Below are 16,956 nucleotides of genomic sequence, written 5' to 3'. Positions count from 1 at the left end.
AGAGCACATAAAGGCATAAACAAACCGAATAGTCAACTACCAGCACCTCGCCGTGACCCAACCCTCGCCTGCCATAATGGTCGTACCCATGCAAGTTGCCACGCCAACCACCTCCACTCCCAACTAGCCTCCCGCCAAACACAACACCATAAACTTCCGGCCTAATTGGAACGCGTAAATGAGGAAGGTAATATACGACACACTCAGCTAGATCGCCACACAGTCAATGGATCACAAAAAACACCACCCGATCCCATATATTAGGTTTTCACTCGAGACAAAAAAAAAAAAAACATCAGAGAGAGAGGAAATGGCTCATGAGCTAAGATGCTTGGGAGTTTTTGACGTGCGTCCCAGTCGTGAAAAAAAAAAGATAATAGAGAAATTGGGAACATGCGAGCCACTTGGGAGTGGGATGGGAACGTGCCCAAGTTGACGACCGAACCAGCCAAGTCTTCTTCTCCTACCCACACCAACGCTCATTCCCCGCATCGCCACCTTCCTCCCTTCCTCTTCCTCCCCATCTCACTCGCAGCCAATGGCGGACCAGCTCACCGACGACCAGATCGCCGAGTTCAAGGAGGCCTTCAGCCTCTTCGACAAGGATGGGGACGGTACTCCTTCCTTCCCTCTCTTTCTCATCTTGCTAGGCCAAAAGATCGCGCGATCTGTTTGCTTCGTCAGTTTTGGTCAACGATCGACCAGGAAATGCCCGTGGATCCGTTCCCGATAGGGGGATCTCGGTTCCTGGTCCCCGGCCTGCTGAATCCCCCATCTGTTGCGATATATCTTGAGATCTGTTTGGAGCAGCCGCTGTCGGATCTCTGAGAGTGGCGTAGCTCGTTTAGTAGTAAGCGATAACTGATGGCGTGATCCGTCATCAGTTTGTATCAACGATCTGCCTTGTTCTGATTCGTTACAGGTCGTGATTTTCGTCGCCCTTGAGTCCCAGTATCCTATTTCTTCAATTGGATATTAGTAGCTCTAATTTCTTGTAGTAGCAACTGCTAGGCGGATCAATATTAAGATCTTAGATGGCAAAAGAGCTAAAACCGCACGCCGTGGACTCTAGGCTCATTCCTGTTATTTTGCTATAAGTTCACTCTTGGATGATATCATGATAGTCCTATCCAAACAGTGTTTCTCTATGCTTAGAGGTCACACAACATCCAGTCATTAATTATAGTCTTGCTGTTTCAGTGTTAGAGCCTTAGGCATGCGTGGGACTGTTTGATAACTTGTCGGAGAGCTACCCCTGGCGAAGCTAGAATATCCCATCATTGGGTTCACCATACTGTAGAACGACTATGGACGCGTTCAAACTTAGCAATTTGCAGCAAATTATCAGCCATTATAGAGGGGTTAGCACAATTTCATTGGGTTCAGCTGAACCCAATGTCTATGTGCTGGCTCCGCCACTGCGCTACTAACTAGATAGTAGGGTTAAGACTTAAGAGGGTAAATCAGGATAAGTGCTAATGAAGGTTGTGCTGAATCTATTGGCGGCAAAACTGGGTGCTGCGTCACATGCCTTTTTTGACGTACATAGATTCGTCATCACTGAAGGCTACAATAAGGAGGACTAACATTGATCGAGAAATTGAATAAAGCTCTCACTTAGTTGCTTACCTACCATGACCTGCCACACAGCTTTTTTTTCTTTTTCTTGTAGTCTTCAAACAATCCCTGAAGATTTAACGAATGGTAGTCGCAATGAGTACAACATAGGTGGAGGATATTGGTACCTACATTACTTTATTCCTAATGTTTGTTTTCTATCAAGCTATTCGATATTTTACCTTGTATTATCCGTAATCAGGGTTTGGCCTGACAGTTGTAGAAAGTATTCGCTCCGTTCCAAATTAGTTTCCACAGCTTTGGTTAGATTTGGTCTAGGTACACATGTATCTAGAGTCTAGACGTGTTTCAGTGTGTAGGTTCGCTCATTTTGGAAAACGCAAAGGACCTTTGCGCTTCATATCATTGGAAAGATAGAGTTTTGGTTACAAGTAAAACTGAAGCTGAAAATAAAAGCGTCGATGATAGTTTAGCACCACACATCATATAAATAACATATAACAAGTGGTAGTTCTGTGGAGGATGCCCACTTCAATCAATTCAATTGCCATGGTATGCTAGTTGCTCTTGATTTTAAGTTGAAAGAAGACAAAGCGACGATTTACCCAACAGCTGTTGGAATACCTTGAATTATTGTGGGTTCGCACATTGTTAGCTAGATGGAAGTAGAGCATCAGTTTTTTTATAAAAAAAATTAGTGCTCATAAGTGAAGAATCGTGACCACATAAGAGTACTTTCAAGTAGAAATCCAACTGTATCACTTTTGTGTGGCAAAACTATGCGTTGTTGGAAATATTCTGGGTAACAGAATACAGTTTGTAGTTTCACTATGGAATTGTTCTATAAAAAATTATGGAGGTATAATTAATAATTTGATAGCCATCATGGAATGTGTGTCCGTTTTACCAGATACAAGTTTCTTACTAGTGATTGCAAGTTAGGTTCGATTTTGGTCTTGTACAGTTGTTCTTTTTGTTTTATCTGTTCATATATAATTATAGACAGACACAAATTAATGATCTTGACCATACATAGTGATACCTAAGAGCTGAACAAGTCCTGGAGTTGAATAACATAGATTGTGTTCTTTCCAGGTTGCATTACCACTAAGGAGTTGGGAACTGTCATGCGTTCACTGGGACAGAATCCAACCGAGGCAGAGCTTCAAGACATGATCAATGAGGTGGATGCCGACGGCAATGGAACAATTGATTTCCCTGAATTCCTCAACCTTATGGCCCGCAAGATGAAAGACACTGATTCTGAGGAAGAGCTCAAGGAGGCATTCCGTGTGTTCGATAAGGATCAAAATGGTTTCATCTCTGCTGCTGAACTGCGTCATGTCATGACCAACCTGGGTGAGAAGTTGACTGATGAGGAGGTTGACGAGATGGTCCGTGAGGCTGATGTTGATGGTGATGGCCAGATCAACTACGACGAATTTGTTAAAGTCATGATGGCCAAGTAAGTTGCATTACCATCTGAGGCAAGCTTCAGTAATCAGACCAAAATATTTTCCATCCGGTTGCCATGGGATGGCTATAGTATTGAACAGAAAACAATATAACACTGCCAGACTTATGTGGTGTCGTATTCTGTAGCCAATGTTTGTTTGCATTGAAGGTTTTATAGGTCCTGCTTTGGTCTTCCTCTTCACTGTCTGTTCGGTTATTTATGTTTGTTTCGTTTGAACGTTTCAAGAGTGTAGCAGCAATGTGTTGATGAATAACTCAATTTTATTGTTCCATAATTTCATTGTATGTATGTCGGATGACAAATATATCTTGCATCTTTTATGGTAATTAGTGATAAAAGTAATGTTTTTGATTCCCTGGGAGTATCTATCCGTCTTGAAAAGATGATCACCTAAATGTGTGGCTAGGTTTCTTTGGCTCGTCAATGTTATGCAAATTGAATTATCCGGGCAAACTCTCTACTTGGAGCATGGCAAAAGGACTTTTTTTTCTTTTTCTTATGCAAGTATGCAACCCACACTATTCTCCTTGGTCTAGATAATTAATATTCCATGATTTCCATAGCATCTCCATACAGCTTCTAATGTTTCCTTTAAGAACTGACCACCATATCATCGGGACATGTCCTAAGTACCTGTATAAAAGCCGAACGGATTTTGCTGAGCTCTCAGCCCTTTGGGACACTGTTCACACGCACATGAAAAGTCACTTTTCTTTGGCTTTTTCTTTTTTAATTCCCGAATTTAAAGCAATTTAATTACCCACCAGTAATTCCTTACTGAGGATAATTTTTCAGCAACAATTCTAATTTATTTTTTTAACTATTATCTTAGTGGTTTTTCACGATGCCCTAACTACTTATATTTTATTTTAAAAAGTTTTACAGTAAAAACTTCAACATGAACAGTAATTTGTCTCGATGTCAACTATGAAATAAGCAGTCAACTACATGAAATAATTCTTTAAGGTGGTATCTTTCTGCAATGGTATTTCTCAACGGACACGAACGTGGTATTTTTTACACGAATCTTCAACCTCAGTTGTAGTTTTGAACAGTAAATATCTGTGAGTATTCTTCATCGGTGCATAATTCTTCAGCGGTAATTTCAAAAAAAAAAAAATCTAACAATTGCCACCTCTTATACCTGGGAAAATTCATCCCAATTTCTAACTCGTGTCTGGGATCGTTCTAGCGTTACAGAGTGCTCACCTCTTCCACCCGTTCGATAGGAATTGTGTGGTCCACACGACTAAGGCTTCCAGAACTCCCGATTCCCTTCTCACACTCTTATCCGCTCAGGCTCATCTCTCCCAGCAAAATAGGATCCATGGTTTCTCTCGCTTTTCCTCTCGCCTGTGACCTGCTGCCCGGTCGTCGCTGCGGCGATATGGCTGCCGCTAGCCACCTCCGGCGCCTCCGCCTGTCGATGTGACTCTCCTGCCTTCATCTCCACTGAAACCCCCAATTGCTACGGGGAGGAGCTCGGCGGCAGATCGGCAGGGGCGGAGCCACCGTACGGCGCTGCAGGCCCTGTCTCCATGGGCATCGCCGGAAAGGGCCTTGCCCCCACTGCCTGCCGCTGCGCCCCCGTCTCCATGTCGCGCCGTCGGGAGGACGCCCATCTCCACTGCGCGCTGCAGCAGCCAGGAAAGTCCTCGCCCCCACCGCGCCGCTAGGCCCTCTCTGCCATGGTCCATCGAGCGCCGCTGGGCCCCGCCAACGGATCGACTCCTCTTCATCTCAACTCCGGCACCTCCCTGGCACCTCCAATTCTACATCCTGTAATACCAATGGATGTAACAATAGTAGGTCCCCTCTAGTTCGGCTGGTAACTTTTTGGAACTGGGATGTACATTTTGATCTTTTTATACATCTGGAATAATGTCAGTGGTGTTTGTATTTTTTTTTCGTTTTTCTACATCTAGGATATTTTTTCCCTTCTTTTATACATCTAGAATCTTGAATATAATAGGTTCTTCCATATCTGGATGTAATAATAGCAGGTTCTCCCAAGATTTAGATGTACTTTTTTTCTCTTTTTACATTCCACCGCTTCTATATTTTACAGAAAAACAAGGTGGTGTATTCTTTTGTCAGGATTAGCAGTCCACCGACGTGGCCGTAATTTTTCTACAGGATCAAAGCATACGAACTTGGAATGGAGCACAGGAAAGAGAGAGCGGCGCGGAAGGAGGAAACACGAAGAGTCATGACTTTTTCTATTTTTGGATCGTGCGGGATGTCTGATTAGTTTTCTTTCTATTTTTGGGTAGGGCATTCCCTAAGACTAAACAGTGCTATGGCACTGTGTAGCAACGTCCAAAATTCATTGTGTTCTTCTATGGTACCATCACTGTTCACACCAACATGAACGGTGCCACTTCTTTTAGCTTTATTTTTAACTTCTTTCAGATTTCTGAATTCATCAGTAATTTAATTACCTGCCAGTAATTTTTCATCGGAGCATAAGTTTTTAGATGTAATTTTAATTTTTCGGGTTAACTACTTCGCGGTAGTTTCTCGTGAGGTGGTAACTGCCTACATTTTCCTTGAAAGCAATTTCCAGGTATAAAACTTGAACATCAATAGTAATTTGCCTATGTCAACTATGAATCGCTTCGTTAACTATCTAATAGTATTTTTTCTTCCACGATGCATATTTCTGCGATGGTAATTTCTTAATGTCATGCAAGCGTGGTAACTTTTACACGATTTTTTTTTATCTCAACCCTAGTTCTGGATAGTAATTACTGGTCAGTAATTATTCGTATGTCACATATTTCAAGCAGTGCCGCTATCCTCTCTCTGGGCACTGCGACGAAAATACAACTTCTAATAGCGAAGTTTATTTTTAAGATGTTTCAAACAAGTGATTTTTATACTTTTATCCTTCATGTCTTTCTCCAAAAGAGTAGTTTGGCCCTTCCACTTCTGCTACTTCTTTCCGCCACTAAGATTCCTATTCAGCAAGAGTATCTTGCTCGTGCTTTCTTCGCGATGAAATCTCTTTACTTTTTCCAACCATACCTATGGGCGGTGAAAAAGAATTATGAACCATGACGCAACTGCTTTTTTCGTTTCTTGATTAGTATTTTCACATACACACTTTTGCAGTACTTTAGATGATTCATAAATTGTACTACCTCCGTTTTCAAGGAATAAGGCGCACGCGTATTTCAAGATGAATTTTGACCATAAAAATTGAGCAAGAAAATTTTGATTATATTATATGTAATTAGTATCGTTAGATTCGTATTGAAAAGAACTTTTCAATGATACTGATTTCATACAAACAATGTTTATCTATTTGAAGTCATTTTTGGTCAAACAAAAAAGTACGTAAAACGAGGGCACCTTATTCCTTAAAACGGAGGTAATAGTGCTTTAAAATACTATAACAAACAGTCTAACAGCCAAGGGTGGCCTGCCGCCTCGGCAAACTTCCTAGTGTTCATAAAAATAAGGTGAACACGATTGCGTTCGATGTGTACCATTCATTATTTTATATTACTACAAAGATTGCTTTGACTAATGAACAACAAGGTGTAGGTATCATTTTGTATTTCTCGATTTTTTAGAATTTATCTACAAATTTAGGATAATCAGTTTATCCTAATTAGTCTTTTAGTTTCTAAATAAATGTGCCGTTTCAGTTAATTTGATTTTCGATTAATAAAATATATGGTTTCTCTAAAAAAAACAAGGCACGGGTCTCCCAATTAAGCTTAAAGCAATACCTTATTAAGCACAATATAATAATATCACCCAGCTAAAAGAAGTATGTGTTCCGCTGTCTACCTATATTGGACACCTATTTGTATAAGAAACCCTGTACCTGACGATTGCTCATGACCTAGCTTGATCAACAAGGCTATGGTTTTCTATAGACCATTAGAGGGAAAATTATCACTTTAAAGCACCTAGAAATATTTTGTGTTAAAATATAACCATATCTGACCTGTGCAAAAAAGAGAAGATATAAATGAAAAGCGTCTTGTACTATTTACACATCATTTTATTTGTGTAGATCACATATTGCCATATTTTTGGATAAAACTTCACACATGCACAAGATACAACACAACGTAGGTCCATAATTTTGGAAATTTATCTTTGGCTCATAGGTGTAGATGCACCTGTTGTTTCAAAAGTATATTTCAAAATGTATAAAAGTTCCAAAAAAAATATTCTGGGTGTACATCTTGACATTCTATGTTCACACACCAAGTTTCGCAAAGAAATACCATTTTTATGGGTTGTGAAAAAAGACAATTTTCGGTGATTCAAAATAGCTTTTTACGTGACATTTTTTTATCTTTTTATCGTAGGCCACACAAAAATGTCTTTTTTTTCACAAACTTTTGCGAGTGAAAAGAGAATGTTCAAATGTACATCCGGGATTTTTCTTCATAATTTTTCAACAGTTTAGACTAAACTTAAAATATATTTTTCTTAATAGGTGCATTTAGACCTATGAGCCAAAACACCATGTCCCATAATTTTAATTTACATTTGCTGAAATTTTGAAAGTGTCACAAAAAAAAAGATGCACCGGCAACTAGTTGCGGATTATAGTTTCCCATATCAATGTATTATGATAACGAAGCTCTCAATCAGCTAACTATCGTCGCTAAAAAACATGAAGCACCATTTCTCTTTGATCTTTTGTGTTAATTAACATGTATATAGTTTTATGTTTTGTCTCTTGGGTGCATATGCTTCTTTTATTTTAAAATACATCTTTAATATGTTTTGAAATGCTAAAAAATAAAAAAAAACTTACGTGCGCACAAAGTCTTTCCATAAAAGAGTTTGGGGTGTTTAGAAAGACAAAATTTGATGCTAAAACAAGGATTTTTATGGAACATGTTTTGTCCTTTTTACATGGATCATAAAAAAATATCGATTTTTCGTGAAACTGTACGAACACACATAGATTGTTGAGATGTACATGAGAAATTTTTTGTTGGAATTTTTTGACAGTTAGAAATATATATTTTTTGGTGGAGGACCTTCGGAGCTGAATTGAATTTCACCTATACTATTGGTCTCTCTGATCGAAAGTGTTGTATATCTTTTCAATTTTGACATCTTCATAACATAGAAATCCATCACAACATTTATCTTCTTATTTCAGTTTGCTAGTTCACAAATCACAACGTAAGTTGCTATGGTGGATAAGGTTCAGATCTCGATAACAGATTTCGAACCTAAGTAAATTGACCCAGTGCAACCGAGTTGAAGGTACTACCATTTACAACCCACAAAATGTGCTTGATCTCGTTACCAGAAACGAATTACCATACAAACCAAAGCATCTGGGTGTAGGAGTTTGACAATCACATCACATCTGACCACACGACCGGAAAAATGTGAGAACTATGTCCGACACAATACATGCCACTTTATTCAGCACTGCAATCTCTGGTAGTGTCCCTAGTTTTACTTAGCTAACTAAATATACATAATTGTGCACTTATCATTTCATCGCACTAGGCATAGAGAAAAACGGACTGAACGTCAACGAGAGCCCGAGAACTGACACCATGTTCAGCAACCAGAACAGAATCTGATCACCTGCATGTCGCATGATAAATCCAGTAAATCAAATAAGCATATGCCCTGATAATATGTACTTGCCGGCTTCCCATTCAAGTGAAAGTAAAGCTATCAATATAAATGCAATTAGAATAGGTTGGAAGAGTAATGTGTTTACCTGGTAAGAACAACCCAGTTATGTTCTTCTGGGCCCATGAAAACCTGCAAAAGTCAAGAACTAAGTTAAGCTAGTTGGGAAGCACACTTGCCGCCAAGCAAAACCCATAGGAATTCCTCCTCAGAAAAGAAAACAAACACTGTTACTTACAAAATTCCTGCTGCTGCTGGAGCTGCTGCTTTGAAGATAGACATCAGAGTCACAGAGATTCCATTTGCAACACCCCTTTGTTCTTGTGCCTGTACATGTTTCCATCATAGAAGTTAGAACGCAGAAGAATGACCCAATGGTACAGATGATCCTGGCCAGTGGCGAACATGATGGATTTACGTACCACCGCCGTGTTCTGCAGAATGTTGCACGCAATAGTAATGGTCGCCTGTTTCATTTCAGATGACATCAGAATATGTTCATGATAAAATTGTCTATTAAAATGAAGCTTGTTTTCTCCAGGATACTGAACATTTAATTTTTTTTTGAGTAACCGCAGGAGATCTGTGTGTCTTGTATTAAGCTCGAAGAATGGGTCCAAAGACCACAATACAGAAGAATCCAGCAGCACCGATGCCACGGATGGCAAAGGAGCACACTAGGCGCAAAGCGCCACACTAATGAACATCTCTAACTCGTCTACCTCTACTGGACACCCAATTTTCTTTCATTTGTAAAAGGGGTGCTCAAATATGGTTTCTCTAAATCTCCCAGAAACCATTATCAACATGTTTGTATTTTTCTTTTAGAAAATGGATACTTTATTGCTCTTCCTGCCAGTGTCTGCACCATGATGACCAACACGTTTGTATATGATGTGCATAGGATGGTCACTAACGTGATCTGAGAGGTGACTTTTACCCAACTTACCGATGCACACCCCCTAATACGTACTAGTAACTCATTTCAAACGAAGCAACAAAAAATAATAAAATCTCTGACAGTTTTGTTCCAGTCATAGCAGTGGACTTACAGCAAACACATTTTTCAGAAGCGAAGCTATGTTGATGAGTACTTTGAGCTCCATACCATACAGGTTGGCCATGAATGGATATGTTGCAAGGAGAAGTATAGACAATACCTGAAAGATCAAACATGCAATTTGGTAATGTAGAATAGATTCACTATATCAAAGAAATATATCGACATAAAGTGTTCTTCGCACATACCGCTGCAGAACGGAATGGCTTGATTAACCCAGCATACTTGGCAAGGAATGGATAAATCGTAAGCTGGTACACTAAAACACCAAGACCTATATGATCAAACGAAAATGGTCATATGGTAAGGGAATTCAAAGCCAGTGCTAGATGTAATAAGTTAAGGAACCGTGCTACATATGTGTTGATATAATTTTTGTGCTCACTATGTCTCTCTTGCATAGTTATCATGCTATAAATTTGTGCAAATATCACACATACCCGAGATAGCTAGCACTGTACCAACATCCTGAGATGTAAAACTCAGTCCCCGGTATTTTCTGCTGCTGACGGCCCAGAGCGAAAATATCTGAAAATAGAATTTAGAGAACGCAATAACATGAAAGGTTGCTTTCTTTTCTCTGGATCTGATTGTTCTGTATTAGCTAGATAAGATGAATTAAAATACATAAATAAAGATTTACCTCGAGATAAGCTGTATCATGGAGAGAAAAGACACAGTAGAGGGTTATTGCTGACATCAATTGCCAGTTCTTTAGCAGGCTCTTTGTAGATGCCATTCTCCCTGATCCAGATTGTTTAACTTTCCCATTTTCTAAGCTTGAATCACATACTTGTGCCTCCATCGTATCAATAGTTTTGTCATCATGGTGCATGTGCAGAGTTTCCTAAGAAAAGACATTTAATCAAGTGGGGGTTCAAGGGAGATAAAAACAATCATAGGGAGATTTAAGGGCATACCGGAAGCCAAATGCACGCTACACATGCTCCTGCTGCTAGAACTGATATGACGAAGCAAGGGAGGAAGTATGGAAACCTAAATGAAGATGTAATGTGAAAAGTTTATATTATGCTCAACTGATGAAAATACTTATATCATTTGACACAGTGATTAATAATTTACCTTCCAAATATGGATTCCTCCGAGAAAAGATTTGGGAACCTCTTTGCAGGCTGATACAAGATAGAAAATACACAATATTAGTCAGATTTCGTATATTAATTAATTTGCCTCAAAAGGGAGAAGGTTTGTTCATCATCCCAACCAAAGTTTTGCTCATAAATTTTAATTGTTAAATGTGAATTGTGCAAAAACTCTCTGGGAATGAACCATTCCCGAAACTACCATTTTTTTAAGCTGCCATGATAGGGATGCTCTTGTCTATCGGTCCACTCTTTAGTTTTTGCAGCAATCAATAGATGATCTATTATATTCAATATCTACATCATAGTTACATATACTTATACTGTCCTAATGAACTGTTGCAGTAATGGATTTGTTAGACTACCATATGCAAATTATTTTCCATACTCCTGAAAGTCACTTACCCTTAGATTCGAAAACTGGTAAAAATACAACCTTAATTCTGTAATGCCAGTTATGTATTTCTGCAACTGTACATCAAAGTGGAATGATCCTCACCTGTGCAAGAAATCCTCCAATGGCTGGTCCAACAACAAGGGCTATTGCTCGAGAAGATGTAACCTACAACATAATGTTAGCCATAAGTATCCACTAGCAACAGTGATATAAACACCTTTCTTCAAAGGAATGAAACCGACAGTCCGAAACACAAAACGTTAGGACGAACTGTTCTTACAAGAGAAATTCCTAGGGCTTGGTGCTCTTTCCTGCAAACTTCCGAAGCATAGGCCTAGAGAACGCAGGCGCAACCATGAGAGTTCAAAAACTAAGTAGCATTTGCTTTATAAATGTTAGTCACCGACACAGTGAATAAATAACCTTGATTGGTCCTAATATACCACAAAGTAACCCAAGTAGACCCCTAGTTACAATTGCCATCCAGTAAGTCGTGCTAAGGCCGAAGAGGGTGTTAAATACGATCCTGATAAAAAGAAGTAGAATAGGATTTAGTGTTAAATTAAATTGAATGGTGTACGGAATATGCTTTTAAGAGCTAACATAATTTGCCATACACTGAAAGGATACTGATTACAATGCAGGGCTTCCTGCCATACTTGTCAGCAAACATGCCCCATGGCACAGCACTGATGGTTCTTCCAAGAAAATAAGTAGCCCCTTAAGACACAGAGTATACAATCAGTAACTACGAATCGAAAATAACTGTTGTCACATTGCAACGCTTGTAAAGTATACTAAATGCCAGCTAAAAAAAGGTCTACTAAATGTATTTTCAGACTTTCGTCCTATATTTTCTTCACATATTTTTCCAGAAAACTGTCATACGATTAGAGAGGGCAATGCTTACCGACAAAACCAGCGTAGAACCCAATATCCTCCTCTTGCTTTGCAACGTTCAAGTCTCTAATCTGTTGTATTATAAGAAAAGTGAACACATAATTGGTCACCATATAGTATGCAATAGTTCATGAAACAATAACTTTTATGCATAAAATCAGGATAATTGTTCAAGTTTTACAGCATCTCTACATACCATGAAGTATAGATAGGGAAACAATGACTGGATTGGTAGCGCTGGAAAGACATACAGAAATCAAGGTGTTAGTTAGAAAGTGCTAAACTTAATTTGACAAGGTTGAACTAAAACGAACAACAGAAATATGTCCTATCTTTACATAGTATTCCCCTGTTCCAAAATATAAGACGGTTTTGGTAGGCCAAAACAGTATACCAAAACATCTTATATTTAGTAGGTGACAAAAAAATATGACTTCTGTAAGCAAATTTAAGGACTCTCAGGGAAAAACCATGCAATAAATGCACAAGCACACATGTTTGGAACAATCTCCTAACGTTGTCAACTCAGAAATCTGAATCTCATGTCGGTGATATCAACTGACTGCGAGATAGCACCAAAATTGCCACCAAGGAAGAAACAAGAATTAACAAGCTGGAGCGATTGCTTATCTTGCCCAAAAGTGCCTTGTTGAAGAACCTCAATGAATAACATGTTTCGTAGTCACTAGTCAGACTGATCCTTTTGACACATGCAACCTCAGATTGTCGTCTATGCCTAATTACCATCAAGAATCATAAACACCCCTGACAAATCTAAATGTAATAACATATCTACATCGAACCTCCAAATTCTGTTTATCTGCTTGTATAAGAGGAACATCATCATATTGTCGCATCATACCGGCACACAAGCATGTGATCCAAACGTAGAGGAAATCAATGTATGGTATCCTGTCATCGGCCTCCATCTTCCTCTCTTGCCGGCACCCGGGGCAGCTTTCATGGTACACCTTCCTGGCGCGCAGCAACGGCGCCTCTTGGCCGCCTCCGGTCATCTCGATGGTGGTAGGCGAGGAGGGAAGGTGATCGGTGAGGGTATGCTTGCCAATGCCCGGCCTCCTGAATCCGCATCAAGATGATGCGTGCATTCTGATAGCCGCGCGGCATCCTCTTTGCCAAGAACAGACCATTGAAGCCTAGCTCACGTTCAGACCGATCTCCACGTATTTTCCCTCAGTTTTCTGCCTCGGTTTTGTTTGGCTAAACTTAGGTGGTGGGATCAGAGGGTTGGCTGAGTCTTTCGCCTTTGAACCGCCAAGTACATGTGTATCTACAAGTGGCAGCTATAAACGACTAGACAAACCACAGCCGCGCATATGGAGCATCATAACTTCAAGGAACTGTAAAACGCACTTAAGGTACGAGACGAGGTAAGCCGAACCACGCGGCGTTTGTCTAGAAAACGGTCTAGGGAGAGCATGCCAAATCTAGATCCACTTAGTAGTACGATGCACTTATACTTACGAACGATGCACTTTTTTCTTAAGCCATTTTGGAAAAGCTGTACATGTTGGAAATCAGAAAATACTTTTGTCAAATCTGATTAAACTTTGTCAAATAACGTTTTCCTTTTATACGACCCTGACAACTAAGAAGTTTATAGGTAGCTACTTGTTGCACTATCTTTTTTCTTACATATTCGTTCACAAAGACATGATGAGAGTATTTTAGTTTAAGGGTCTATTTGATTTAAAAGATTTCTAAAATAATTTTATAGGATTCGTACCCAGATGAATATTTGTGTACAAATGCCATTTAATTCAAAGGATCGAACCCTCCAAAATTTCTATGGATTGCTTTCGTGTACTACAATTTCATAGGATTTTTAGGTTAGATCTCTTACGAAAATTTTCTGTGTCTATTACAATTTACAACTATTGCATGTGATCTTTCCTGTGGTGCAACCAAACGAATTTTACAACTAATTCTTAGGTTTTTATTTCTATAGAATTTCATATGCCATGGTAATACTATTTCTTCGTTTTTACTATTTCCGTGCTTTTAAAACCCTTTAAATAAAAAAGGCCTAGTTGGAATAGTACCGTAGAAGCCTGCACCAGAGGCCCCCCTATACCTGCAGCCACCCACAAGCGTTGTTCGAGACCCACCCACAAGCGTTGTTCGAGACAGGCCGGTGAGGTCGTGACACGTACTGGAAGGTGTGACACGTACGTACTGGAAGGTACACCAAGTACAGCTACAAGAGTAAAGAGGATGTTACATCCTTCTCAAGCTTTCACCCACGCGGTCCGATGGTACAACACGTATACGTACGCGCGGTTAATTCTTTCATCTGTTACTCTTCTTTCGTTAACGCCAACAATGAGGCCATGGTTATTATTGTTTTCTTCTGAAACTTCCATGTCGTGCTTATAACAGGTAATTACCGAAACCGATCGATTTCCGTCTTAACTGCGCCTGTGTAGGGTATGTGGGCAAGTTTGTTTTAAATTTTGCCAAAATGATCAGCAAGGAACAACAATAGTTTATGTCAAAATAATAAAATAAGCCCACCGCCATGCAGAATGTACAGATGTTAGACGGAAGGGAAGACCATGTGCACGCGTGTTATGTCGAGAACATTCTTGCAATGCAGAACCGAACCGAAGAATTTAATTTCTTCTCCTATACCAAAACTAACAAGACCCACTTCATTGGTAATTCCATCGATGATACCCTTATCGAATAACTTCGTTAGTTCGGTTAATCTTCTTATACCGAGAGTAAAGATCCTAGTATAAAAAATATCCATATAACCACGATTATATGATCAACTATATATCTTTTTTTTTTACTTGATCTAAAAAGAAAAAGTATTTTTTCGGACTTTCCTTGTAAAAGGAATTTATTAAATCCAAATTCTGAGCATGGGGTTGAAGGGTGAGTGAATCTTACATGCGCAGAGGCAGACGACCCAGACGTAGAAGAAATTGCGGTAGGGGATGCTGGTGCTGGCCATGTTGATCTCCGCCAGCCTGCAAGCGGGGCAACGCTCCTTGCCCCTCGCCAGCGCAAGCAATGGCGCTGTCGCCGCCGCGGCCGCAGTCTCGTTTCTTTCCCCGGCGGCCATTGTATACCTCTCCTTCAGCTCAACAAGGGAAGTAAGGAGATGCAGAGACACACAGCTAGCTAGCTAGCTTTCTTCCTCCCTCTCTCCCCGAAGTGCAGCAATTAAAGGAGAGGCGCACGCCCCCCACCTCTGAGCAAATGCAGCAGCAGCAGTAACGCGGCAGAAGGTAGGCGTTAGCACTCCTGTGAGCTTTTACTGTTAGCGTAACGAGCGAGACGGGGAGAAGGCAGTTTTATATATAGTACGTGATGCGTGGTGTGAACTGGTGGTTGGTTCGGTGCGTGGGATCTCTCGGATCCGAGTAAATTCCAAAAAAAACCACTACATCATATAAGTTCTAAGAGCATCTCCAGCCGCGTCCTACGTCCTCGAAAGGGATTTGGGGCGCGCCGGACAGAAAACCGTTCCAGCCGCGTCCCCCAAAGCCCATTTTTGTCCGGCGCGCTCCGATACGGTGTCTGGCGCTCCGAGCCCTTCCCCGTCCCACAGGGGACGCTCCGGGCACGTCGGACACAACGAAAAGCGAGGCGGGGAGTGGCGGGGCCGACCCGTCAGCAGCACAGTTAATTTTAACCTAACCGTCGCCTACCTCGCGACGGAAGTTATTCACGCGCAGTGACACACGGCGGCATCTTTGCCTTAATGGCGACGGAGGGCAGGCGAGACGTCTCGTCGGTGCTGCGCAGCCTCCACGCGTCGCCGGCGTTCGCACGCCACCGCCCGTTCCCGCGCTTTCTTCCCGCCTCTTCTCGCCTGTTCCCGCGCTTTCTTCCCGACGCCGGCGTCTATAAAAGGTCTCCCGGCTCAATGGTAGCCACCACACCCCGCCGGCAACAAACACAGCCCTCGTCGCTCCACCGCCGTCTCCTCCACCACCAGTGGCAATGGCGAACCGCCCCGGCGCTGGCCACTTCCCTCCACCGCCTCTCCTCCACTTGCAGTCCCGGAAACGCAGGTCGACACCGACCCCGCGGCCCAGGAAGAGCGGTGGCGTGCACACCGTCAGCAGCGGCGGGAGGCAATGGAGCAGCAGGCCCGCCAGCAGCGGGAGGCGGCGCATGCGGCGGATCTAGCGGCGTGCGCCAATGGCCCCGCTGCTGGCGAGGCCGCGGCGGCAGCAGCGTGGCACGAGCAGCAGTGCGACACCGTTGCGGCGTCTGACGCCTCGACGAGACAAGAGGCGCGACGGTGCCGGTACCGGGAGGAGATGGAGCATCGGTGGGTTGTCGAGCGCTGGCGCCAGCGCGTTGAGCGGGATGCGCTGTACCGAGAACGACGGGAGTCGATCGAGCGCCAGCAGCAGCTGGCGGCGGAGGAGCATCGGCAGCGGGAGGCGGGCGGACCAGTTGGCGGCGGAGGTCGACGTGTTGGCGGCGGCGATGATGGAGGCGCCAACAGATGTGGAGGACGATGCGCCAATGGAGGAGGAGGAGGCCGACGCGGAGGAGACCGAGGTGGAGGACGACGACGACGACGAGTTCGAGTGGTCCGACGACAACGGGCCGCACCCGGACGAGATGGCCGATCAGCAACGCGCGCTCGTCGAGTCCTTCGAGTCGGAGAAGAAGATCCAGGACGACGCCCGTGCCCGCGAAGAGGCGCATATTCGTCGCGCCGTCGAGCTCTCCCTCCAGGCGGCGCAGCAGGGGAGGGCGGAGGAGGACGCGCGGCGGGAACGGAGCCGTCGGGCCACCGCCGAACGCAAGGAGAGGAGACGCGCGC

General features: G+C 42.2%; 2 protein-coding genes across 2 annotated transcripts; one reads left to right on the top strand and one right to left on the bottom strand.

Annotated features, from left to right (window-relative positions):
* Positions 1-467: 467 nt before the first annotated feature.
* Positions 468-3,406, top strand: LOC124661024 (calmodulin-3). The gene is made up of 2 exons (XM_047198887.1): positions 468-614; positions 2,674-3,406. The coding sequence occupies exons 1-2, from the start codon at positions 539-541 to the stop codon at positions 3,045-3,047; spliced, it is 450 nt and encodes a 149-aa protein (XP_047054843.1). The 5' UTR covers positions 468-538; the 3' UTR covers positions 3,048-3,406.
* Positions 3,407-8,534: 5,128 nt separating this feature from the next.
* Positions 8,535-15,234, bottom strand: LOC124663389 (probable peptide/nitrate transporter At3g43790). The gene is made up of 18 exons (XM_047201098.1): positions 15,060-15,234; positions 12,340-12,380; positions 12,154-12,214; positions 11,861-11,963; positions 11,667-11,769; positions 11,524-11,577; positions 11,346-11,408; positions 10,827-10,876; positions 10,664-10,739; positions 10,533-10,590; positions 10,387-10,487; positions 10,184-10,271; positions 9,932-10,017; positions 9,736-9,843; positions 9,106-9,150; positions 8,922-9,010; positions 8,772-8,815; positions 8,535-8,632 (listed from the first exon to the last, which is right to left on the bottom strand). The coding sequence occupies exons 1-18, from the start codon at positions 15,232-15,234 to the stop codon at positions 8,535-8,537; spliced, it is 1,443 nt and encodes a 480-aa protein (XP_047057054.1).
* Positions 15,235-16,956: the final 1,722 nt, after the last annotated feature.

This window comes from Lolium rigidum, chromosome 6 (genome assembly GCF_022539505.1).
Source record: "Lolium rigidum isolate FL_2022 chromosome 6, APGP_CSIRO_Lrig_0.1, whole genome shotgun sequence".
NCBI lineage: Eukaryota > Viridiplantae > Streptophyta > Magnoliopsida > Poales > Poaceae > Lolium > Lolium rigidum.
Note: the sequence above shows the minus strand (reverse complement) of the source record. Positions and strands in the feature narration are given on the sequence as shown.

Excerpts from the sequence above, each read along its gene's own strand:
- LOC124663389 (XM_047201098.1), bottom strand. The coding sequence starts at position 15,234 with ATGGCCGCCGGGGAAAGAAACGAGACTGCGGCCGCGGCGGCGACAGCG. Across the intron at positions 12,215-12,339 it reads TTCCCTATCTATACTTCATG|ATTAGAGACTTGAACGTTGC; the intron begins GTATGTAGAGAT and ends ATAATACAACAG. Across the intron at positions 10,018-10,183 it reads TACAGTGCTAGCTATCTCGG|GTCTTGGTGTTTTAGTGTAC; the intron begins GTATGTGTGATA and ends TTGATCATATAG.
- LOC124661024 (XM_047198887.1), top strand. The coding sequence starts at position 539 with ATGGCGGACCAGCTCACCGACGACCAGATCGCCGAGTTCAAGGAGGCC. Across the intron at positions 615-2,673 it reads CTTCGACAAGGATGGGGACG|GTTGCATTACCACTAAGGAG; the intron begins GTACTCCTTCCT and ends TGTTCTTTCCAG.